The sequence below is a fragment of the Chiloscyllium plagiosum genome, unplaced genomic scaffold, assembly GCF_037043375.1.
Source record: "Chiloscyllium plagiosum isolate Xiang-an unplaced genomic scaffold, Cpla_swu_hap1 HiC_scaffold_12, whole genome shotgun sequence".
Classification (NCBI taxonomy): domain Eukaryota; kingdom Metazoa; phylum Chordata; class Chondrichthyes; order Orectolobiformes; family Hemiscylliidae; genus Chiloscyllium; species Chiloscyllium plagiosum.
In genome coordinates this window covers 7087483-7114858 of record NW_028270150.1, presented here as the reverse complement: position 1 = coordinate 7114858, position 27376 = coordinate 7087483, and the positions used below count along the sequence as shown (strand labels likewise).

The 27376-nt window shown below is 42.5% G+C and overlaps 1 protein-coding gene across 4 annotated transcripts in view; it reads right to left on the bottom strand.

Moving 5' to 3' along the window:
- Window positions 1-27376, bottom strand: part of LOC122555434 (1,4-alpha-glucan-branching enzyme) — a 628967-nt gene that overhangs the window by 278096 nt on the left and 323495 nt on the right. For all 4 annotated transcript variants that reach the window (XM_087992439.1, XM_087992437.1, XM_087992438.1 and 1 more), the window contains exon 5: window positions 25464-25599. In XM_087992439.1, coding sequence (XP_087848565.1) covers window positions 25464-25599 — 136 coding nt within the window. The remainder of the gene's footprint in view (window positions 1-25463; window positions 25600-27376) is intronic.

The following is a 27376-nucleotide window of genomic DNA, read 5'->3' as shown; positions in this document are numbered from 1 at the left end:
TTGTGCAGAGTTTTGGGTCCCATATCTCAGGAAGAATGTACTGGCCCTGGAACGGGTTCAGAGGAGATTCACGAGAACGGTTCCAGAAATGAATAGGTTAACATATGAGGCATGTTTGAGGAATCTGGGTTTATACTCGATGGAGTTTAGAAGAATTAGGGAGGGATCTTACTGAAATCACAGAATCATAGAATAGAATCCCTGCAATGTGGAAACAGATCATTTGGCACAAGTCCTGACCGACCTTCCGAAAAATATCCTTCCCAGACCCATTCCCCTACCCTATCATTCTACATATCCCCTGACTAACGCACCTAACCTGCACATCCCTAAACACTTTGGGCAATTCAATAAGGCCAGTTCACCTAACCTGCACGTCTTTGGACTGTGGGAGGAAGCCGGAGCACCCAGAGGAAACCCACACAGACAGTCGCCTGAGGCTGGAATTAAATGCAGGTCTCTGGCGCTGTGAGGCAGCAGCAGTGCTAACCATTGAGCCAGAGTGCCGCCCTTGGTTATTTGCTTTGCCCAATCTGCCTGATTGAAGGAGAGAAAAGCAAAGAAACATACAGAATATTGAATGGCCTGGACAGAGTAGCTGCTGGGAAGATGTTTCCACTGGTAGGAGAGACTGGGACCCTAGGGCACAGCCTGAGAGTAAAAGGAAGATCTTTTATAACAGAGATGAGGAGAAAATTCTTCAGCCAGAGAGTGAGGAATCTGTGGAATTCATTGCCGCGGAAGCCAGGTCATTGAGTATATTCAAGACTGAGATAGATAGGTTCTTCAGTAGCAAGGGGATCAAGGGTTAAAGGGAGAAAACAGGAGACTGGGGTTGAGAAACTTATCAGCCACAATTGAATGGCGGAGCAGACTGATGGGCAGAATGGCCTAATTTTTATTCCTATGTCTTATGGTCTAACTTTTTTGGATCAAGGCTGTAAATCAGGACTGGGTCCAAGTTGCCCTGGCAGATGCTAAACTTAAGTTTATTGAAAACTGAAAGAACTGCTGAAGCTGAAAATCAGAAACAAAAACAGAACATGCTGGAAAAGGTTGACTAAAGGTCACTCAATCTGAAACATCAACTCTGATTTCTTTCCAGACTTACTGTTTCAAGCAATTTCTGTTTAAGTTTCAGGAAGCGCACTGCTGCTGGGTAATTGTTAACTCGATACCGCCAGATTGTAATTGGCTTTGTCCTACCTTTTGTGAACAGGGAATACCTGGAAACTGTCTCCATTTCTAGATGGATCTAGATGTAGCTGTACTGGAGCAGGTCATCTAAAACCACAGCTTGTTCTAGAGCACAGGGTGAAATGGGATAAACTGCCCCTAGCAGCAAGCAGTCTTTGACCCAATCTGTCCAACCTTTCCACACAAGACAACCTGCACATTCAAGATATAGTCTAATAAACCTTCTCTGCACTGCCTGCAATGTAATTCCCAACTTCCTTAAATAAGGTGACCCATTCTGTGTAGAGTACTCAAGATGCAGTCTCTCAGTGTTATGGACCACAGTCAAAGAGGATGGTGCAGGTCAAGCAGCATTTGAGGGGCAGGAGAGTTGTTATTTCGAGCATACGCTCTTCATCAGGAATAAGGTGGAGGTGGGCCCAAGGGGACTGAGAGATAAATGGGAGGTGGTGGGGTTAGAGGTGGGGCTGGGGGGAGGGTGTAAGGTAGATTGGAATGCAAGAGGTGGATGAAGGTGGGGGATGATGGTATAGATTAGAGAGGAGGGTGGAGTGGATAGGTGGGAAGCAAGATGGACAGGGAGGACAGATAAAGAGGGTAGTGCAGAGTTGGAGGGTTGGATCTGGGATAAGATGGGGGCAAGAGGAGATGAGGAAACTGGTGAAATCGTCATTGATCCTGTGTGGTTGGAGGGTCCCAAGGCAGAAGATGAGGTGCTCTTCCTCCAGGTGTCAGCTGGCTAGAGTTTGGCAGGGGAGGAGGCCCAGGACTTGCATGTCCTTGGCGGAATGGGAGGAGGAGTTGAAGCGTTCGGCCACAGGGTGGTAGGGTTGTTTAGTGCTTCTGTCCAGGAGAAGTTCTTTAAAACGCTCTGCAAGTTGGTGTCCTGTCTTCCAAATGCAAGTTGGTATCCTGTCTTCTAAATGTAGAGGCGACCTCAATGAGAGCAACAGACGCAGTAGGTGATGTGCGTGGAAGTACAGTTAAATCTCTGTCAGATGTGGAAAGATCCTTTGGAACCTTGGACAAAGGTGAGGGGTGATGATGTGGGCGCAGGTTTTGCACTTCCTGCGGTGGCAAGGGAAGATGCTGGAAGTGGAGGGTGGGTTGGTGGGGGGGCGTGGATATATCAAGGGAGTTGCGGAGGGAATGGTCTCTGTGGAATGCAGATAGGGATGGGGATGGAAATATATCCTTGGTGGTGGGGTCTGTTTGTGGGTGGCGGAAATGATGGAGGATGGTGCATTGTATCTGGAGGCTGGCGAAGTGGAAGGTGGGGACCAGGGAGTTCTGTCCTTGTTGCAACTGGAGGGATGGGGTTCAAGAGCAGAGATGCAGGAAGTAAAGGAGATGTGCTGGAAGGCATTGTTGACCACCTGGGAGGGGAAATTGTGGTCCCTGAAGGAGGCCATCTGTGGTGGAATTGGTCAACCTCTTAACCTGCTGCCCCTGGCCTATGTGAGTAAATTAAGAAGATTTGGCACTTCCTCCTTAACCAACCTCTGACCAGCTTGTACATTCTGGTGCAGCTTTCTAGTCTCCACTGCGCTTTCTATTACCACTCCAACAAGATTCATTGGTTTATCCTATTTTCCTACATCTTGCTTCCTACTGCTTTTCTTAACCCACCAACACTGTGATTTCATGTGAAAACACTGGGGCTTTTTAACTTCTCTTTCTCGTTCAAGGGTTTCCTTTTTAACCCTGTGGTAAGTTATCCTTATGATCTTCACTGAGACCTACCTTTCCCTTACTATGTGAGGATTTCACTTTTCCCCAATTTCTATCCCTCACGGATTGAAATTGATTTTGGAAGCCAACCTTTGATTAATGGACCAACTCATAATTATCAGCCAATTCAGTTGCTAATCTTGCTGTTTTAACACTCTGCTCTTCTACATGAGTTCTCATTACTTCAGGAAGTGAATTTTTGAACTCCTCCAAAGTAATTGTCTCTCTAAGAGCATCATAGGTTTGCTCTATTTTTAATGCCCTTATCCACCTATCAAAGTTACTTTGTTTGATCCTTTCAAACATCATCATGATCCTTTCAAACTCAGTTGACCAGGGTCCCTCCTTAGATTCCTGAAACGTTGTCTGTCAGCTTCTGACACAAATTCATACATACTTAAGATGGCTTTCTTCACCGCCTCATATGCCCCAAATACCTCCTTCAAAGTGATGCGAATACCTCACTAGTTCCACCTACAAATTTTGTTTGGATCAAAAAAACCCACTTGGTCACTAAGCACTGCTTTTGTCTAGCCACCTTTTCAAAGGAGATGAAAAAGGCTTCCACATCCTTCTCATCAAATTTAGGCAATGTTTGAATATATTTAAACAATTTGTCACCAGGCCTTGGGCTACCATTGGTTTGCTCATCCTCACTCCCTTCCTCACTGAGCTTACCTTCAGCCCTCATCTCCATCTTTTTAAGCTGACTTTCCTGTCTGAATGCCAATTTCTGAAGTTCAAACTCCATGTCTTTCTTCCTTTTTGTCCTGCTAAAGAGATTCGCTGTTTTTCTCTTTCCTCTGTAATCCTAATTCCTTGTCTTTTAACTCTAACTCGAGCTGCTTCATCTCTGACGATTTTGATGGTGTTGCCAGCAAATTGAAATGCTGAGTTATTGCTGTAATTATCCTTTCCTCACAGAATGAGGCAGTTCCAGCTACACCTTGTCTGCTAATTCCAGTAGCTTGGCCTTCATCAACTTTTGCAAAACCCCTAAAGTCACTTCTTCCACTACCAAAAACCCCTGGGTGACTGAAAGAGCTGTGCTATCCCAAGCACTGTTTTGACCAAAATCAACACTGGAACGAAAGACACTAACACCTGCCACTCACCTGCCTTCGAGTCCAACAACCCTAATCCCAATTTGGGACTATAGAAAAAAATCCCGCAAAGGACTTCCAATCTGTTATCGACCAGGCCAAACCCTCTCAAAACACTTCAAGAAAGTAGCCCAGACCCTAACTTTGCTAACTGTTTTCAGCAGGTATAACACAGATATTCCAGGAGGGATGCAGTTGGTCAAACCACTTAGTTGTGAACATAACAGAATTTACTTACAAGATTACCGAATGAAACACAAACAAAAGAGAATAAATTAACCTATCTGAAAACCCAACAGACCATTCCAACTTAATGATGCTGTTCCAAATGCTTGCAACAATCCCCATAAACACCCTTTGGTACAACAGGTAAAATCAAACACACGGTCCTACAGGAGAGATGTCAGAAAGAGAGAGGATGCTGCCTCTTTGGGTCCAGAAGCTTCACATCTGCCTGACTGCTTTCAGTGAATAGCCAGACCAAATCAAACCATTGTATAAGTGTTTTTTCAAAAACTTGAAAGCCTTTTTCCTGAAGAAGTATCTGTTAGTTGTAATCAAACTGCCCCAAAACCTTTCAAACGGTAGACTTTTCGGAACCTGTGTCTTTTACGACCTCTTTGGGGAAAAAAAAACAAGGACACCATAACCTTGTGAAAGGAGCAGCTTCATCACACCAATACCATTTAGTGTGTAACTAAAGCGAAATGGCAAGACTCACAATCCTTTTTATTTCCTTATTTTTGAAATGGATAGAAATGGGAAAAGGACTGCTTTGAAACCAAGGATTCTAGAAGGAATTACAGCACTTGTAAAGACAAATTCATGGAATTCGTTGCAAATTGTCTTTGCATTGTAATTTCGCAGGAGGAAACTGGGGTGTGTGTGCAGAATGATTTGTAAAATGGCCTCTGAAATGATCAAGCCAACCACACAATGATATAATAACTATAAAATGACTACAAAGTCTAAAGAATGGAACAAAACCAGATGAACTACCTGATGTTGACATGAACAAGCGAAATGAGAACAGCAAATTCAGCCTGGTTGATTCTGCAAAGTCCTCCTTAACAACATCTGGGGGCTAGCACCAAAATTGGTGGAACTTTCTCGCAAACTATGAGAGCAACAGCCTGACATAGTCATAGTCATGGAAATATACCTACAGACAATGTCCTACATACCACAATCACCATCATTGGGTAGGTCGTGTCCCACTAGGACCGACACACTGAGGTGCTGGTACAATGGTATAGAGTTGAAAGTCTTCACTATTGAGGACAGATAAGTGGGCATTGCCCAACATTGGGCAGTTAAAAGTCAACTACATTTCTGAATTTGAATTGGAATCGCAGTTAGGTGAGACCAGGTAAGAATGTGGAGTTGATGCATCACAGCCTCTTCCCAAGGTCCCCAGCACCACAGATGCCAGGTGTGATCCAGTTTGATTCACTCCATGAAGTATGAAGAAATACCCCAGAATACTTGAGTTACAGATACTGTTTACTAATTTAGATGGCCCTGTGGTATCATCACTGGATTACTAATCCAGAGACCCAGGTAAGGTTCCAGGGACCTGAGTCTGAATCCTGCTATGGCAAATCGTGAAGATTTTATTCAATAAAAAAAATTGAATTAAAAGTCTAATGATGACCATGAAAACATTGTCAATGGTTGGGAAAATCCATCCGGTTCACTAATGTGCTTTAGGAAAGGAAACTACCATCTTTACTTGATCTGGCCTACATATGACTGCAGACTCACAGTGTGGTTGACTCTCAACTGCACTCTGGGCTATTAGGGGTGGACAATAAATGCTGTCCCAGTCAGTGCTGCCTGCATCTTGTGAATGAATTGTTAAAAAAAACTGCAAAGGCTATGGGCTTTAATAACACTTTAGCAAAAGTAGTAAAGTTTAATGCTCTAGGCCTAGCTGCACCCTGAGCTAAACTGGTCCAGTACCATTGTTGAAACTACCCAATAAAATGAAACATTGCCCAGCTATGTCCTGTCCACGAGCAGGTCAAATCCAACCTAGAGAATTACTGACTTATTAGCATACTCTTATCAATAAAGTGATGGAAGTGTCTGACAACAGTACCATCAAACATCATCTACACAATAATATACTGCTTACTATTCTCAGTCTGGATCCAATGAGGTCCTCATAGCATCAGAGCTGAAAATGTGTTGCTGGAAAAGCGCAGCAGGTCAGGCAGCATCCAAGGAGCAGGAGAATCGACGTTTCGGGCATGAGCCCTTCTTCAGGAAAGGGGAAAGTGTGCCAAGCGGGCTAAGGTAAAAGGTAGGGAGGAGGGACTCTCCAGCATCTGCAGTCCTCACTTTCTCCTCATGGCATCAGGTCAAACATAGACAGGCAACCCATTTAACTTAAGCATGCTATATGAATTCCAGTGCTGGTATGATGCTAGCGATGTTGGGTGTTTATCCTAAAGTCTGGAGGAAATGTATTAAACAGTATATCACTTTGACTGCTCACAAGAAACAAAGAACTGACTGCACCCAACAGTGTCCACTTGCAAAACTTAGAATACAGGAGACCAATATTAGATGTGATTCCATTATTGGCAGCATAATACTATATAATTCTTAATATGTTAAAGATTATGCTGATAACCAATTTAGCGTTGTCAATTGGGCTCATATGATAGTCTTGCATGCCACACACATTAATACACATGGCCCTGATCTTTGCAACAAAGAGCACGTATAACTCCCCCTCCCACTCTGCCGAGGACATGGAGGTCCTGGGCCTCCTTCACCGCCACTCCCTCACCACCAGACGCCTGGAGGAAGAACGCCTCATCTTCCGCCTCGGAACACTTCAACCCCAGGGCATCAATGTGGACTTCAACAGTTTCCTCATTTCCCCTTCCCCCACCTCATCCTAGTTTCAAACTTCCAGTCCCCTTGACTTGTCTGGACTTGTCCGACCTGCCTAGCTCCTTTTCCACCTATTCACTCCACCCTCTCCTCCCTGACCTATCACCTTCATCTCCTCCCCCACTCACCCATTGTACTCTATACTATTCTCTCCCCACCCCCACCCTCCTCTAGCTTATCTCTCCACACTTCAGGCTCTCTGCCTTTATTCCTGATGAAGGACTTTTGCCCGAAACGTCAATTTTGCTGAAGCTCCTCGATGCTGCCTGAATTGCTGTGCTCTTCCAGCACCATTGATCCAGAATCTGATTTCCAGCATCTGCAGTCATTGTTTTTACCTTTTTACATATGTACATAGTGTCACATTCAACACAAAACAGGTGACAGCATACTCTCACTCATTTCTCAGGACAATGCCCTAAACATTCAGAATTAAATTGTCTGAAATCTAAACAAAGCTTGGCAGTTACCTATCAGTCATCTTTAACTGCTGCATTCTCAAAAGGAACGTCTACCCCATTCATAGTTCACTTGTGAACCAATTAGCATTCTCATCTCATACAGCCTAAATGGTTTCACTTCACTTAGGTTTTCGCTTACTTTTCTTGCAAATTGTCCTGATAAATGCAATATAGAAAGCTTTGACAAAGTGTGTCCCTTCTCAGCAATTCTAATATTATTAAACCAATATTTTAAACTTTAATGAGGGCAATTATGAGGTATGAAAGCAAATCTATTGAAGTAATCTGGCAATTAAGTCAACTCAGATGCAATGGCAGAAAATTAGCAGACTCATCATCCACAATGGAGTACCAAGTTACAGATTGTATGAAACTTAAAGAAAAAGCAAATGATGCCTGAAAGACAGGTGTCAGAGTCAAAAGACTGGACAAAACACAAAGAACAGCAAAGAATGATTAAGAGCTAAATAATGCGGCAAAAGAATTGGAAAAAGCGGGTTTAAAAACGTAAGTCAGACAGTAAAAGTTTCTAATAATATTTTAAAAGAGTTAGTCAGTGAGATTTAGCAGAGTAGAAAGTGAGCCTGGGGAATTAATAATGAAAAGGAGTTAGCAATAGGGATAGGATAGGTATTGAACATGTATTTTACAATGAGTTTCATTACAGATGATATAGGCAACATCCCAGAACAGCTGTTGACAGCTAGAAATGAAAGTGAGGGAGGAGCTCAAAATTTTCAATAAACATGGTACAGTGGCACTGAGCAAACTGTTGGAGCTGTGAGGTGACAAAACCATAGATTCTGATCGACTTCATCCTAATGCATTCAAACAACTGGCTAATGGCATCGTTAATGTGCAGCTCAAATTTTCTAAAATACTTCAGATTATTAATAATTATAACTTTTTTCATAACACTACCTGGCACTCTGCATGAATGAGATTAGTTTTATGGTTATGGAAGTAAGACAAATTTTTCTGGAGCTCTCAAGACATTGTTCTCTTCCTGTTGTGGAAAGATTTGTTTTTTTTCCTTGATCACTGATTCTTTCAAAAGAAACTTCTAAATTTTCTTATTAGATCTAACTTTTCCTGAGAGACTTATTGATGCTCTCCAGTCCCCATTATATCGTTCAGGCCAAAATCTCAGTGGCCATTTATTGGCTGTGCAATGGTAGTGCCATCATGGTCAATTCTATTTGGGTCTCTTAGGATTTTGAAACACTTCCCTCTTGCTGTTGTGGTAATGGAAGAATATTTCAATTTCACTCTTGCCTCTCTGCCTCTTTCCTGTATTCACTGACAACAGTGAAGTAGTGGTGTAGTGATCATGTCTTTTGACTAGTAATCCAGAAAAACCCCAAGCTAATGTTCTGAAAACATGGTTTCAAATTACGCCACGGCAGATAGTGAAAATTTAAATGAAATGGAAATCTAACCCAAGGATGACTATATAACCAATGCATCTGGTTCACTGACATCCTTTAGAGAAACTATCTGCCGTCCATACCCAATCTGGCCTACATGCAACTGCAGACCCACAGCAATGCAGTTGCCTCATAAAGACTCTCTGGGTGGGCAACAAGTGTTCGCTTAGCCAGTGACATCCCATGGACAAACTGAAATAATCTTGCAAGCACCACTGACATGATTTTCTTTCCTCACATTTTGTCAAGCTACTTCTCCTAATGCCTTATCTTATTTTCCTAATAGATCCATATAACGGCATCCTTATTTACTTTGCAGGAAATACTCAAAAGGTCAAGCAAAATCTTTAAAGGTGAGAAACAATGTTAACAATGATAATTTGCTCAGAATTAAAGTGTTTACTATTTTGCTATCCAGAGATGCAGCCAAGCTTGTTGAGCTTTTCCAACATTTTGGTCATGATTCGGAGATGCCGGTGTTGGACTGGGGTGTACAAAGTTAAAAATCACACAACACCAGGTTATAATCCAACAGGTTTAATTGGAAGCACAATAGCTTTCCAATTAAACTAGGATGCTAGGAAAGCTAGTGTGCTTCCAATTAAACCAGTTGGACTATAACCTGGTGTTGTGCGATTTGTAACATTTTGATGGTATTGAAGTCATAGAGACATACAGCACGGAAACAGACCCTTTTGGTCCAAATCATCCATTCTGACCAGATATCCCAAATTGATCTAGTTGCATTTGCCAGCATTTGGCCATATCATTCTAAACTCTTCCTATTCATACAACCATCCAGATGCCTTTTAAATGTTGTTATTGTACCAGCCTCCACCACCTCGTCTGGCAGCTTATTCTACACACGCACCACTCTGTGTGTGGAAAACGTTGCCCCTCTAGTCCCTTTTAAATGTTTTCCCTCTCACCTTAAAGCTATGCTCTTTTGTTTTAGGCTCCCCTACTCTGGGGAAAAGATCTTGCCTATTCACCCTATCCACGCCCCTCACGGTTTTATAAACCTCGATAAGGTCACCCCTCAGCCTCCAACATTCCAGAGAAAATAGCCCCAGTCTATTCAGCCTCTCTCGATAGCTCAAATTCTCCAACCATAGCAACATCCTTGTAAATCTTTTCTGAACCCTTTCACATTTCACAACATCCTTCCAATAGCACGGAGACCAGAATTGAATGCATCTGCCGCACTTTGCACTTATTTACTTTATCTCAGCGAAATTTAGTTCTGAAGTGTCCGTTCTGCAACACAAGGAACAGGGAGAGGTGGACAACAAGGCACACTAAAGCAAAGAAGGGGAGGGAGGAAGCAAGGGAAGAAGTGTGACCCAAGTGAGGGCAAGGGAGAGAGTATGGCACAAGCAGACTCAAGTGAGGGACAGCCAGACAATGGGAACAATGAAGAGTGAAATTGCTTGACAGACAAACATGACCCTGACAGACATTAAAATCGGCACAAACACAAGTTAGAATGAGACTAATAAGATTAAGGGAGAGAAATGCTTCACTGAATAAGTTGAGAGAGAATGCATCAAGTTCCTGGTGCAATGGGACTAATTCTGGTTTGCAGTTGACCTGATTGGAATTGATGAGCATAAATCCATAGCTCAAATGCCATTGTGTTTCTTGCAGATTCCAGTCGCATCCACTATTTAAATAATGAGAACATAAACCACATTCAAAAATGGCAATTAAGGCAACATCTTTTCCATGATCAAACAGCTCTATGAATCTAAAATAAATAAAATTCATTTAAATTTTATCAAAACAGACTTTATTACCACTTTAAACCTACAGTAATTGCTTTGCAAACTACAGTATTTTTATTTCAAGCCAACAAATCTATTCATTTAAAAATCTTTTATGCAGTTGCCAAGCAATCCATCAGCATGATATGATCTCTGGGAAGGTATGAAGAGGAGCACATCTCTCTGAATAATGAGGATCTTCATTATGCTGAACCATATGCTTATACACTGACTTCAAATAAAAAGCAGCAATTGTCCAGATGCACAACAATTAAACTGTAAGGATATCACCACAATTCCAAATCAGCGGAAATTAAAGGATGTAAATTGTGCTAAACTCCTCAGCCAGTTTGCATTTTACTTATGTAACTTACCTTTCTTCTTTATTGTATCATTACATCCAGTCCAGCTCGGTTTGAATTGTTTATTGTTGAATTGGCTTAGTTTTGTATGATTATGATACAGCAATATCCACAAGCACAGAATAAGAAATTGGAAAGTCCTGGTCATGAGGATTTGCAAAAATGTCACTAAATATCAAGTCTGTATAACATATCAACATCAGAATAGTACAAGTATACAGCTAGCTTGAGGAAAATTAACCTTCCAAAGATTCCACCAAATTGGGGGAGTGGGGGGCATGGTTCCATAATTTATACTAAGTTAGTAATTCCAAAGGTTAGGTACAGGGGGCCGCTTGCCATTGGTGTGAATTCTTAGTTTGTTCACAGGGTGCAAATGTTGACACAGTTCTGGTGTTGAGAACTGCTCTTAGCACTTACTTTTAGCTAAAGTACAACTCGCAAACATGATCACCACGAGTCCAATTACTCCCAACCTGACCTACATCACACATTCTAGTCCTGTAGATATAAAGGTCAGCAGTATTTTTTTCACTATTTTCTGTAGCTGTTTTAACATTTTAATGTTGTACCCAGACCCTCTAAATGTCTTTGGACCTCCACTGTTTTGAGGAGTTCTTCATTTCGAAAATACTCTGCTTCATCTGTTTTGGATTCCACATTTCTTTGCTCTAAAATGCATCAGCCACATTAACTATTCAATTCACTTACACAATAAACTACACCACAGGAACATGCCTTTTGGCCCACCAAGCCTACGCTAAATCCTAATCCTTATTTAGACCCACTGCTTACTGCCCATGTGCAATATCTATCCTTCTATTCGCCTCCCATTCATGTGTCTATGTGCTTGCTTCTACCACCTCCACTGGCAGTGCACTCCAGACACCCGACACGGTGTGTGAAAAAGTTTCTTTACACTTCTCCCCTAAACTTTCCCCATCTCACCTTGAACCTGTGTCCTCTTGTGGTTGACTTTGCTACCCTGGTAAAAAAAAAATCTGACTATCCACCCTATCTATACCTCACAATTTTGTAGACCTCTATCAGGTCACTTCTCAGGCTCTGTCTTTCCAGTGAAAACAATCAGAGTAGGTGGCACGGTGGCACAGTGGTTAGCACTGCTGCCTCACAGCACCAGGGACCCGGGTTCGATTCTCGCCTCAGGCGACTGCCTGTGTGAAGTTTGCACATTCTCCCCGTGTCTGCGTGGGTTTCCTCCGGGTGCTCCGGTTTCCTCTCACAATCTAAAGATATGGAGGTTAGGTGAATTGGCCATGCTAAATTGCCCATAGTGTTAGATGCATTAGTCAGGGGTAAATATAGGGTGGGGGAATGGGTCTGGGTGGGTTACTCTTTGGAGGGTCAGTGTGGACTTGTTGGGCCAAATGGCCTGTTTCCATACTGTAAGGAATCTAATCTAATCAAAATAAAACTAAAACCCACCAATGCAGGCAATTATCCTGGTAAACGTTCTCTGCACCATCTCCAAAGCATCCACGTCCTTCTGGCAGTGTGGCAACCCAAACTGCAAACAATATTCCAAATGTGGCCTAGTTTTGGACAGCTGTGACATAACTTGCCAACTTTTATACTGAATGCCCTGGCAAGTGAGCTGTATACCTACTTGACCAACTTATCCACATGTGTTGCCACTTTCAGGGATCTGAGGATTAATATGCCCAAGATCCTGCTGCATATCAATGCTCTTAAGGGTTCTGCCATTCACACCTGAAATTAATCTTCCAAAATACATCACCTCAATACGTCTGGATTAAACCCAATATGTCATTTCTCTGGCAAGTCCAAGTCTGTAATCTAAGTATATCGGAGGAGAAAGTAAGGACTGCAGATGTTGGAGATCAGAATCGAAGAGTGTGATACTGAAAAAGCACAGCTGGTCCTTGTAGCGATTGGAGGGGTGGGGTTTGGGGGTGGAGGTGTAGGAAGTGGAAGTAGGAGGGCATCATCGATCATGTTGGAGGGGAAATTATGGTCTTTGAAGAAGGAGGCCATCTGGGATGTTTTATGGTGGAATCGGTCATCCTGGAAGTAGATGCAGTACTTGTCTGCTGGTCTGTCTGCCTCTTTGTCAGGTACATGGAACAGTCCATCTTCCACAGCTACACCAGCACCATTCCCCACCTTTTCTTACACTACATCGATGACTGTATCGGCGGCACTTTGTGCTCCCATGAGGAGATTGAACAGTTCATCAACTTCACGAACACCTTCCACCCAACCTCAAGTTCACCTGGACCATCTTGGATACCCTTCCCTTTCCTGGACCTCTCCATCTCCATTTCCGGCAACCGGCTTAACACAGGCATCTACTTCAAACCCACCGACTCCCATAGCTACCTGGACTACACCTCCTGCCACCCTGCCTCCTGCAAATATGCTATCTCTTATTCCCAATACCGCCAACTCCATCGCATTTGTTCCCAGGAGGACTAATTCCACCATAGAACATCCCAGATGACCTCCTTCTTCAAACACTGCAATTTCCCTTCCTACGTGATCGACAATGCCCTCCATCACATCTCCTCCACTACCTGCACCTCTGCCCTTGAACCCCCACCTCTCAAATCACAACAAGGACAGAACACCACCCTGTCCTCACCTTCCACCCTACCAACCTCCAGATACAATGCATCATCCTCCGCCATTTCCGCCACCCTCAAACACACCCCACCCTGGAATATATTTCCCTCCCCACCCCTATCTGCGTTCTGGAGAGACCATTCCCTCAGTGACTCTCTTGTTAGGTTCACCATCACCACCACCATATTTCCGTCCCACTCCCCAAACACCAAACCACCCTCCACTCCCGGCACCTTCCCCTTCCACCGCAATAAGTGTAAAACTTGTGTCCACTCCCCCCCCCTCACCTTCATCCAAGGCCCCAAAGGATTCTTCCATATCCAGTAGAGATTTTCTTGTACTCCCAAACACATCATCTACTGTGTCCATTGCTCTCGATGTGGTCTCCTCCATACTGGAGAGACAGGATTCCAACTTGCGGAATATTTCAGGGAACATCTCTAGGACACACCCACTTAATAACCCACCGCCCTGTGCTCGATCACTTCAACTCCCCCTCCTACTATGCCAGGGACATGAAAGTCCTAGACTTCCTTCACCACCAAATACTAGCTGGAGGAAGAACGCTTCATATTCCTCCTTGGGACCCTCCAACCACAGATGATCAACATGGATTTCAATAGTTTGCCCATTTCCCCTCTCCACATCTTATCCTAGATCCAACCCTCCAAATCAGCACTGCCCTCTTGAACTGTCCTACCTGTCCATCTTCCTTCCCACCTATCTGCTCTGACCTATCACCTTTGCCACCACCTTCATCTACTTATTGCACTCTCAGCTACCTTCCCTCCCCAGCCCACCCGTCTCATTTATCTCTCAGCCCCCTTGGTTCACCCCCTCATTCCTGATGAACAGCTTAAGCTCAAAATGTCAACTCTCCTGCTCCTCGGATGCTGCCTGACCAGCCGTGCTTTTCCAGCACCACACTCTTTGAATCTATGTATATCGCATTGCATCCTTTGACAATCTCCTCACTAATTGCAACTCTATCAATGTTGGTGTCATCTGCAAACATACTGATCAGACTACCTATATTTGTGCCCAAATCATTTTTTATATATTACAACCAACAAAGGTTCCAGCAGCCGATACCTGTGGAACACCACCAATTACCAATCCCCATTCTGAAAAGCAGCCTTCTAAAGCCACCGTCTATCTTTGAAGATGTAGCCAGTTTTGTATCCAACAAGCCAACTTGGATCAGTCTGGATCCCACGAGACAGTATCTTTTGTAACAGCCTGCCATAAGGTTCCTTATCAATTGCCATACTAAACTCCAGGTAGAGTTGAAAATTGTGGTGCTGGAAAAGCACAGGTCAGGCAGCATCTGAGGAGCAGGAGAGTCAATGTGTTGGGCATAAGCCCTTCATCAGGAAAGTCCATGTAGACAACATCCACTACCCTTGCCTCAATCATTTTTTTCACCTCCTCAAAAGACTCAAATCAGTTTGGTGAGATAGGCCTTCCCCGCACAAACCCATACTATCACTAACAAATGAATAGATCTCGTCTCTCAGTATCTTCTTCAACAGCTTCTCCACTGTTGATGTCAGGCTCACTGGCCTGTAATTTCCTGGATTATCTTTCTTTCCCTTCTTAAACAAAGGAACATCATTGATCATTCTCCAGTCCTCTGGAATCTCGCCTGAGGCCACAGGGGATGCAAAAATATCACTTACGGCCCCAGCTATTTCCTCCCTAGCCTCTGTTACGACACAGAGGTGAACCTTTTCTGTTAATTAAACTAAACATCAGAAAAGCTCGGCAGAGAATTCCTAAATTCTACTATTTAAAGAAAATAATATCAATTTATTTTCTTACTCTGAAAGTGAACATTAAACAAAAATAATTCACAAAACTAAGCCTCTCCTTTCTCTTAACTGCTTACTCTCTGACTCCAACTCTATAGCAATATGCTGTTGCAATAAGACATGTAATAAAATTAGCTTAATTACAAAATCACAGTCTTTATCTTCTCTGCTGTCTTCAAATTTTCTTGCTGCTGATCTCCCTGGGTCATTGTCTTTCTTTTTACTGTGAGTATGTTTCACATGAAGAGGTATCTTTGATAGAGAGTGTTATGTAATTTCTTTGAGAGCAAGATGTTAGATGCACAATTAGCTTTCCAGCAGTTTCTCTCTTATGGCATTTGCTCTCTGACCAGTTTTCAAAATGACTGCATTCTTGTATCCCTAACATCGGATCATCTCATTGGTTTGATGTTGGCAAAACAATAAATTCAAACTCGACTGGGTTTTAATATTCTGGGGCACAATTTAAACTGATTACAAGACCAGCAACCTAAACTCAGGTATCCATTTCACAGCCACATGTTACATATTTTCAATTTTCCAGTCGACTTTGGGACTGCCATTTTGTCACATACACAGGCACTTATAAGTTCACAGTTCAGATCATCATTCTCTATCCCTTAAAGGTACAGTATATGTCTTCAACGTCATAAAACCTCCCAGCGTCTTGGGTTAAATTCCATCTGGCCTTTGGGGATTTGTCTACCTTAATGTATTTCAAGTCACCCAACACTTCTTCCTTCATTATGTTGACCTGCCCGAGAGTATTCACACACTTTTCCTGAACCTCAACATTCCTCATGTCCTTCTCTTTGGTAAATACTGATATAAAAGTGCTTATCAAGGATCTCACCCATTTCCTCTGGCTCCACACATAACCTCCCTCCTTTATCCTTGAGTGGGTTACTCTCTTGCTCCTAATCTATATATAACATGCCTTGGGATTTTCCTCACCCCTACTAGCCAAGGACATTTCATAGCCCCTCTTAGCCCTCCAACCTCCCTGTTTGAGTTCCTTCCTACTTTCTCTTTTTTTCTTCAAGATATGCTTCCTTTTTATTTGACTAAGCTGACAAATGCCAAGGTTCTCGAATTCTGCAAATTCCCGTCCTTCATTTTTACAGATACATGCCTGTCCTGCACTCTAATCAATTGGTCCTTAAAAGACTCCCACATGTCAGATGTGGATTTACCCTCAAACAGCTGATCCCAATCAAAGTTCTGCAAACCTTGCCTAATTTGGCTATGGTTGGCCTTTCCACAATTTAACAACTTCATCCGAGGTCCACTTTTGTCCTTATCCATAAGCATCCGAAGATTTATCGAATTATGGTCATTATTCCCAAAATGTTCTCCCACTAAAACTTTGATCACTTGTCTGGGCTTATTTCCCAGTACCAGGCCCTGTATGGACCCTGTCTTCATTGACTATCCACATATTGTTTCAAAACCACCCTCTTGGACACAACTGACAAACTGCTCTCCAACCAAACTCTCATACCCAGGGAATCCCAGTCAATATGGGGGAAGTTCAAATCACCCACCACAACAATCCTGTTATTTTGACATCTTTCCACAATCTGACTACATATCTCTTTGTCTATCTCTTGCTGACAACTGGGAGCTCAGTAGTACAATCCCAGCATTGTGATTGCATGCTTCCTATTCCTGAGCTGTATCTATAACGCCCCTCTGCAAGATCCCTCCAGGGTGTCCTCCCTCAAGACAGCTGTGATATGCTCTCTAAACTGTAACGCAACTCCCCCACCTCTTGGCTTCCTCCTCTGTCTTGTCTAAAATATCGATATCCTGAAATATTAAGTTGCCAATCCTCCCTCTTTCAACCATGTCTCTGATAGAAATACTATAATTGTATATATTAATCCATACCCTAAGTTCATCAATCTTACCTGTAACACTTCTTGCATTGAAGCAAATATAGCCCAGGCCTCTAGTTTTGCTCAGCTCAGCAAACTCAGCCTGTATAGGCTCTTCCCTCTGACTGCTGATGGCTCTTAGCTATATTTGCCCTAAACTCAAGCTCTTCCCCAATGTCTATACTGACTGACCTGTTCCCCAACCCCCGTTACACTAATTGAAATCCTTCTGAGTGGCACTATCATATCCCCCAAACAGGATATTGATGCTCCTCCTGTTTAGGTGCAATCTGTCCTTTTTTGTACAGGTCCTACCTTCCCTGGAAGAAATCCCAATGATGCACATGTCTGAAGCCCTCCCACCTACACCAGCTCTTTACCTTGGTGTTCAATTATAATATGTCTCTGTTCCTAGCCTCAGTAGCACATGGCATGAGGAGTAGTCTTGAGATTACTACCCTCGAGGTGCCTCTTTTCAGTTTACTATCTAATATCCTGAACTGTTGTCGCACGACCTTGTCACTCTTCCTATCTGTGTCATTTGTGCCCATGTGGACGATGTCTTCTGTCTGTTTACCATTCCATTTCAAGATGCCCTGTACTCTCACACAGAGACACCCATAACGCTGGCACCAGGAAGACAACATACCATTTGGAGTATCTCTCACGCCCATATAAGCACCTATCTGTGCCTCTAGCTAGTGAATCTCCAATTACTGTTGATCTACTTTGCTTTGTCCCTTCCCTCTGTACAGCAGGGTCAGCTGTGGTGCCACCACTCTGGCTGCTGCTGCTGGCCCACCAAATGGGCCATCCCCTCATCAGTACCCAAAACTGAATACCTGTTTGACAGGGAAAGAGCAGCAGGGGGCACCTGCACTGACTGCCTGCTTTGTCTAGCAATCACCCATCTAGCTTCCTTTACCTTGGGCATGACCACATTTCTATAGCTTCTGTCTATGACCCTCTCTCTGACATTTCTGTGGCGACCCATTCATTCATTGTCAGCTGAAAGTGAGTACACTTCCTGCAGGTGTAAATATCAAGGATGTTCTTTGCTTCTGTTATTAACCAAATCTCACAGGTAGAACACAAAATCCCACCAACTGACGTGATGAATCCTGTATTGGCTGTTCAATTACAAGTAAAATTTCAGTTAGCTACTTAAAAATTACAGTAACAAAAGCCACCCCCACTCAAGTCATAGAGCAGCACAGCACAGAAACAGACCCTTTGGTCCAACTAGTCCAAGGGCTGACCATGTTCCCAGTCTAAACTAATCCCACCTGCCTGCACTTGGCCCATAACCCTTCAAACCTTTCCTATTCATGAAATTATCCAATATCTTTCAAAAGTTATAACTAGACCTGCATCCACCATTCTCTGGCAGTTCGTTCCACATAAAAAATGTTCTCTGTGTAAAAATGTTGCCCCTTGCATCCTTTTCAAGTCGCTCACTTTATAAATATGCCATCTAGTTGTGCACTCCTACTTATCTAACTCTCCGGACTCCATGTGTTAACCAGAAGATGAACAAACTGTACTAACCCTTTAGAAAGGCTGAGGCACACTCACCCTGTACTGCAGTGAAATTCCATCACCTTAACATCAAGGGAATGAATGGATTAATACAAATTAGCAGCAACCAATCCGACACCATGCTCCTTTTCTCCCGTGACAAGGGTAGGAAGCTTCCCCAGAATGGGTGGTGCTGGCTCTTCCTGAAAGGAATGTGCCCATACCGAGAAACCCCGGGCTCGATTTTACATTTTCCCCTGTATAGGCTCTTCCCTCTGGCTGCTGATGGCTCCTCCTGAAAGGAATGCGCTTGTACCAAAACTAAGTGTAGCCTACTCACGCTTCCATCAACACTACTTACAATATCACCCATCTTAATGCCATTACTGAATGCATCTATCCTACTTTGCATCCCATTATCCATGCTGCTAACAACTAAAACAAATAGCTAAGGCTCAATGCAGATCCTTATGGATATTACTAGTCACATCCTGCCAATGAGACCATTACCCATACTATCTATCCCCTGTCACTCAAGCAATTACTTAATCAAGTCTATAACTTGATTCCAATTCCATGAGCTTCAATTTTAACTAATAATGTCTTATCGGGAACTTTATCAAATGCCTTCTGGAAATCCATATAAATAACTGCCTCAGGCATTCCCTGGTACACTACTTCAGTCACTTCCACACAAAATTCAATTAGATTCCTCAGGCATGACCAGCCCTTTACAAATCCACACTAGTTCTCTCTCAATACCTTGAAAACTTCAGACTGATAAATCACCCAATATTTAATTATAAATTCAACCAATTTGACCTATTTTAGTCCCCAGTCAAACAACATTTCAATTTTAACATTCTCATCCCCATTTTCAAATTCCCCCATGGCCCCTGTCCTTCCTGATCTATGCAATCTTCTCAAACTCAGCAACTCTCTGATATTTGCATTCCTGTAATTTTGGTCTCCATTGCATTCATATCATTGCTCCTTCATTATTTGCAGCCATGCCTTAAATTGCTTAGTTCCCAAGTTCTGTATACATTTTCTTCTTTGAAAAACTCTGATTATAAATCCCTTTAACCAAGCTTTTGATCATCGACCTAATATTGCAATGCGGTTCTACATTATAATTATTTTTAAAATATTTCTGTGAGGTGCCTCATTATGTAAATATAAATTGTTTGGTACTACAATACACTATGCTGTACCGGCCCGAGGTGCGTTTGATAGGGACGGTGTAACAGAAGCTTCACTCTTTATCTAACCACACGCTGTACCTGCCTGAGGAATTATTTGATGGTAATGATGTAGAGTGCACTTTACTCTGATCCTAACCCTGTGTTGTCCCTGTCCAGGGACTCTTTGATGGGAACATCATAGAGGGAACTGTGGAGACTGGGTGATTCAGTATATTCAAGGAAGAGATTTATAATGTTTAAAAACATCAGGGGCATGGAGAATGAAATAACTGCACAGAGGCCCATATCCCATCACCAAGTCACCCTTCATTTATATGTGCACAGGACACTAGCTGTGGCCAGCCAGCTCAGAGTCAGTCCCTCAAGTGAGGAGATTCTGAATCTCCTGTTAATATCTATTACCCAGAGCTCTCTGATTGGGGTTGTTAACCTGGGCCAATCAAGGATCTCATAGTCAATGAGATCCATCTGTTTCCAATCACTGCAACAACACCTCTCCTCCCTTCCCCCCCCCAGAACCCTCCGAGTCCAGGGATGTAGGACTGGTCTTTCTCGAAGCTTGTCCTGCAATGGTTTCATCCCAAGTCTGGTTCCTCTGATTCAGACTCTGACAGGGTGGCATGCACCAGACGGTAGCTCATCTCTTGCAGCTCGGGAGAGTTTCCTTCTCTTCTTCCGGCGCTAATGGTATCGAGGCTGCATCCATCTTGGACTCAACACTAAATGGAGGAGGAGAACACACAGACCTTCTGGCTGTTCTGAGGGGCCAGGTATATTTTACTCCTGCCCCATTTGCAAGGTAGCAGCTTTCAGGTGATTCACATGTTTGCTCAGGACAACATGACCTACCCGAATTTTGTATGTCACGAGACCTGAGTTCATGCCGACTTCGCCTCATACCTCTACAGGACCATTTCCATAGTTCCAGCACCGAACATCATCTCCTGAAAAAAACTTGTGTGTTTCTCTCTCTCTCTCTCTGTCTCACTTGGAGGAAGCATGTGGCTGGCACTGGCATTCCTGCTGCCATCTCACCCTCCCCCCATGTCCAGGAATATCAGATTTAACCTGATGTGGAGACTTCTCCCCATTAGCAATTCTGCTGGAGCTATCCCTGTTGTTGCATGAGGGATGGTCCTTTAATTGAACAGGAACCAGGACAGTTTGGTGTCAAGTAACACTGATAGGCCTGCCCTTAACATGTGGACACCTCTTGCCGCCAGACCACTGGACAATGGAGGGGATGGAGCTGTCCTTACACGCTGTATGCCATTCAAGTTTAGGAAATACTCATATTCCTAGCTGGTAAATAGTGTCCCATTGTCCATGATCCATACATCTGGGAGTCTGTGTATTGCAAATGATGCTTGCTGCTTTTCAATCACATGCGTTCCACATACTGGGCCCAGTCTTCGACAGCAGGATCGAATGAGCCAAGGTTCCAAAACAAAGGCATGATACCAGAAATGCTTTCTAAACTCAAAGATGACTGTTGCTAGTGAAATGTACTTCAGGCATGTACCATCCCATTTTAGTCACCACAGAAAAAAACTACACAGAGGCTGGTGTCCTGTCACCAAGTCACCCTTTAATTACATGTACAATGGCTGTGGCCAGCCAGCTCAGAGTCAGTCCCTCAAGTGAGGAGATTCTGACACTCTAATTTATATCTGTCAGCCAGGGCTCCCTCAATCAAGGATCTCACCTGGTACCAATCACTGCAGGGAGAAACTGAGAAAATGGCATTGAGATAGAGGCTCAGCCTTGAGCCTATTGAATGGCAGAGCAGGCTCAAAGGACCAAATGACCTACTCCTAGTTTCTATATCTACTCTGTATCTAACCCCATGCTGAACCTCAAACTGAAACTTTCAACTGCTTTTCCCTCCATATATGATGCCAGTTTTGCTGAGTACTGCTTTCCCTTTGTTTCAGATTTATGGAATCCACAGTATTTTATCTTTGTCATAAAAAGGACAAAATGATCATCTATTCACTTTGCCAACAAAAATAGGTGTCAACAACTTGCTGTCAGATAATAAAACCCAACTAATTGGGAAGGTGGGGGGGGGGGGGGGGGGGGGTGGAATACTCTGCAAAGAATAAAAAGAATAAAAATGAATAATTAACTTCATACTACTCAAATTTTTACAGAGAATGCAATTTTTTCCTGCTCCCCAGAGGACTATTCTGTACTAACTTGGGGCATTCAAAGAGCAGGTAGCTTCATAATAGGGTTATGTGAGTATAAGCCCAGCATCTCAGATCATGACTTGCTTCGGAGCTTTGAAACACACATTCCTTATCTCATGCCATAATGTAAGTCATTCATTCCAATGCATCAAATTTAAATCAGCAGTCAGGAATACATGTACCTATTTAGACTCCCAATGGAGATACACTTTAGAGTGACGCTGCCAGCAAGAGAAAAACTCAGAATCCCGCTGATACTAAAGGAAATTAATTCCAGTCTAAAACTTTTCTTGCACATATATTTTAGTATAAAAATACAAAACGATGTTCCTATCTAAAGGTGAGTTACCGTTGGAATCACTGAAAACAGGCCTTGCGTTCAGTGACATATCTTGGTAAACTGAGCATGATGACACTCTTTGATAACACTTGCAACGACACAGAACTTTCAACTTTGTAAAACATCTAAAGACACTTCATAGAAATAGTAGGAAACTAAATTTGACAGCCAGCCACAAAGAAATATTCACATACAAAACCTTGAACAGAGAGGTAAATTTTAAGGAGCATCTTGAAAGAGAGGAAGAGACAAAGAAATTCATGAAAGTTATTCAAACACAGCACAGAAGCTGCTGCTTCAGAAATAATACATTTTATTGGTCCATCAGGGTCTATGCCTTTTGTGGTTCAAGAGATGCTCAGAGTAAAATGAGAGCAGCTTTATGCCAAGCCTGAACTGAGCAATATAAAGAACATTTTTAACCAGTTTTCCTTTTGATTTCCCATGACACCCTTGCAACCGGATATCTATTCTTACCAAGTAAATAATACATTTTGAAAAAAATCTGCCAATTTTAGTAAATTAAACCCGTCAGGCCCGATCCAACATTTCCTCAACTGTCTGAGTCTGTTGTAAGTGAACAACAGAAATTTTACTATAATTTGTCAAAAACACCATTATTGTTACAAGTGCAGCCACCAGGTTGGTCCTTAACCTGCTTTCCGCAAACAAAAAGTATGCTTATAGACATACGTGACTTTGTTAAGACACTGGACATTAACTGATGATTCTCAACAGAGCCATTCACCTGACATATCTGATGCATTAATTTTGCACTAAGTGTACTCAAGGCTAACCTGAGAGAGTGTGGCCCTCAGCTGAGATGGGGCTGATCGTTACAAAACTGGATCAAAGGTAGAAGAAAGAGGGTGGTGGTGGAGGGTTGTTTTTCAGACTGGAGGCCTGTGACCAGTGGAGTGCCACAAGGATCGGTGCTGGGTCCACTATTTTTCATCATTAATATAAATGATTTGGACGTGAGCAGAAGAAGTATAGTTGGTAAGTTTGCAGATCACACCAAAACTGGAGTTGCAGAAAATTACCTCAGATTACAACACGATCTTGACCAAATGGGAGAATGGGCTGAGATGTGGCAGATGGAGTTTAATTTAAATAAATATGAGGTGTTGCATTTTGGGAAAGCAAATCTTAGCAGGACTTATACACTTAATGGTAAGGTCCTAGGGAGTGTTACTCAACAAAGAGGCCTTGGAGTGCAGGTTCACAGCTCCTTGAAGGTAAAGTCGCAGGTAGATGGGATAGCGAAGATGACATTTGGTATGCTTTCCTTTATTGGTCAGAGTATTGAGTATAGGAGTTGGGGGGTCATATTGCGACTGTACAGGACATTGGTTAGGCCACTGTTGGAATATTGCAAGCAATTCTGGTCTCCTTCCTATCGGAAAAATGTTGTGAAACTTGAAAGGGTTCAGAAGAGATTTACAAGGATGTTGCCAGGGTGGAGGATTTGAGCTATAGGGAGAGGTTGAAGAGGCTAGGGATGTTTTCCCTGGAGTGTCAGAGGCTGAGGGGTGACCTTATAAAAGTTTATAAAATCATGAGGGGCATGGATAGGACAAATAGACAAAGTCTTTACGGTGGGGTCGGTGAGTCTAGAATGACAGGGCATAGGTTTAGTGTGAGAGACCTAAGGGGCAACTTTTTCACACAGAGGGTGGTACGTGTATGGAATGAGCTGCCAGAGGAAGAGGAAGTGGTGGAGACTACTATAATTGCAACATTTAAAAGGTATCTGGATGAATATATGAATAGGAAGGGTTTGGAGGGATATGGGCCAGGTGCTGGCAGGTGAGACTAGATTGGGTTGGGATATCTCGCCGGCATGGACGAGTTGGACCAAAAGGTCTGTTTCCATGCTGTACATCTCCGAGACTCTGACTCTATGACTGTTGAGAGATTAGGTGGCGGCACAAACAATAATGGAAATAATTTACTAGAGCTTAGTTTATCTGCAAGCTTCAACAATTCATGGGTAGAAACCTCATAGTTTTTCTTCTCCTTTACTGCTGTGGTTCAATGCAGACCCTGCCAACACCCCCGACACCCATGGAGTGAATTAAAAAAAACAACTTGCCCCTGACCTGGGGTTGGCAATTCAAACTGGGAATAATCTGGAAGATGTTGGCAGAAGTGACATCACAGAATCTCAGTAACATGGCACCAACAGATGAATCTCTTTCATGGCCCAACACCACTTTTAGTACCCGGAGTGTTCAGAGCACCAACCGAGTCCCCAGGACCATCGCAGATCAGAACTGTGGTTCCACAGTTTGGAAGACAGGTCACTGAACTCAAAGTATTAACTCTGCTTTCTCTCCACAGATACTGCCAGACCTGATGCTGAGTTTCTGCAGCAATTTCTATTTTTGTGATTCAACACTGTGGTTAAGGCCTGTCTCTGTTGGTGAACTTGCTCACTAGCACAGTGCAACCTCAAATCTTTTTTACACCTAACAACCTGAGATTTTCTAAGCACCAAATGAATCCCCTTGCATATTAAAATATTCCCACCAGGAATTTTTAACATATTCATCGATGGGATGTGCGCATTGTTGACTGGGCTATCATTCATTGCCCACTCCTAATAGTCAATCATTTTGCTGCAGGTCTGGAGTCACATGCAGGCCAGATCAGCTGAGGAATTCCTTCCCTAAAGGACATTAGTGAACCTCAACGGCATTCTCATCGTCGTCATGAGGGTACTTTTTTATTCCAGATTTTTGCTGAATTTTACGACCTAAAACAGTGGGATTCAAAATCATGTCCCCATTGATATGCCATGGCATCACCATGTCAGTGTACTAACAGTGAATCCGGTTAACTCCTGTGTATTCCAGAAAACATAGAAATCACACTCTGACCTAATCAATTCTCAAATATTATCAGTACTTTTTTGAATGCAGTACTAGTTCATGGCACAGCAATCAACCATTTTGCAATAGCTTACCTAGCTTCTTAATTCTGACCAGCATATTGTGTGTGAAGTTCTTATAAGAGGCAATTTTCCCCTCAGGCGATGCAATTCCAACATGTGCTTCATAGATTCTTACACTGTTTGGTCTCGGAGGATGAGGATACTTGCGCTGCAAATAAATTAAGCCAGTTTATTTTTCAGTAACATTACCAACAGCTCAGTCTTGTAAACCATTCAAGCAGAGGGGAGCTTAACCACCTGCTCTGCCTCCACACTGAGCAATGTTGTAAACACAGCATGCCATGAATTGTGAAGTGATATATTTTGGAAAGAAGAATAAGTTGAGGCAATATACGGTTGTTATATTTTCAGGCTATTTCATAAATTTAAGGATACACTGAAAGCATTCGCATAATCTGTACTCAAGTTTTGCTTCGCTCACACTAAAGGGAGAAATGTTAGAAAAGACCCTTATCATGGAAGACAGTTCTCGGGTCAAAGGCTACCAGGCTTAAAAAAGAAAAAAATAAACCCTTGGGACTTTCAAAGAGATCCAGGAAAGTTGAATTTCTAAATCAGGGACAGTATAAAGCAGACATGTAAAATAATGATTCAATTGTCTCAAAAATAAAAGGGGAAAGTCCTCCAGCTTAAAGTCTAAGTTGCCAACAATTAATTTTGTTTGTTCCAGTGAAAGTCTTAAATATGAATTTTTGCTGCGCCACACTTTCACATAACAAAGTTTTTCTTAAAAAAACATTTACTGGCCTCTTTGGGATCGTAACAAATGTCAAAAAAAGGTGTGCTCCATGGCTTTATTATTAGATAAGGATCGCACAAAATACATGATAAAAGTTTAGCAAACACTAGAAAATAATTCTCAGCTTTCGCATTAATTCCAATTCCATATGAGACATTAGTGAGGATCTAAGCTATAGAAAGATTGCAGAAGAGACTTTTTAGAATGAAACCAGATTTAAAGGACTAAGTGCTGAAAAGTTTGGATGTAGGTTTGCTTGCTGAGCTGAAAGGTTCATTTTCAGATGTTTCTTCACTGATAATGATCCTTCCAGGTCAGCAAGCAAACCTACATCCAGACCCTCAACCTCAGCTACAAATCTTCTCAAAACTCGCTGTTGAAAATTTATAGCACAGAAGGAAACTATTCAACTCATTATGCCTTTGCTAGCCATAACATAACTATCAATCTAATCTTATTCTACCTTCCAGTTATTGGTCCATTTGGCCTTGTAATTTACAGCAAATCAAGTGTATATTCAATTTTTTTAAAAAATGGATCAGGATTTTTGCTCTAACTTTCAAACAGCAAATTCCAGAATCTATCACTAAAATAAAAACTTCTCAACTCACCTATCATCACCATTACTGGATAAATGAATGAATTAAATTTATTGTCACGTGTACCAAGACACAGTGAAAATCTGGGAAAAATCTGCTCCAATAGCTATAACACAAGAACTGCAGTGGTTCTGGGAGATAGCCCACCACCATCTTCTCATGGACAATTAGGGATGGGAAATAAATTCAGGATCCAGAGTGGAACATTCACATCCCATGAATGAAGTTTTAAAAATCTTTCTCCCTACTACTTTAATTCTGCATCCCTGGTTAATAGACATTCTGATAATAAAACTGGATCCTTTCTATTCACTCTATCAGGGCTATCAATTTTAGACACTCCATTAAATCTCTCCTCAGCATCCTCTGTTCCCAAGAACAAAACTGCAGTACATCCAATCTTTCCTCTTCTTGTGCATTTTATGAGCAAAAACAGTTTCGCCCTGTTCTATCTACCCTGCTTATGATTTTGAAAACTTCTATCAAGTCTTCTCTCAGCCCCCTCCCCTGCAATTGTAACCCCGATTTGAAATAGTCTTTCGCAGTTCTTCTGATCAAAATGCATCACCTCACACTTCTCTGCATGG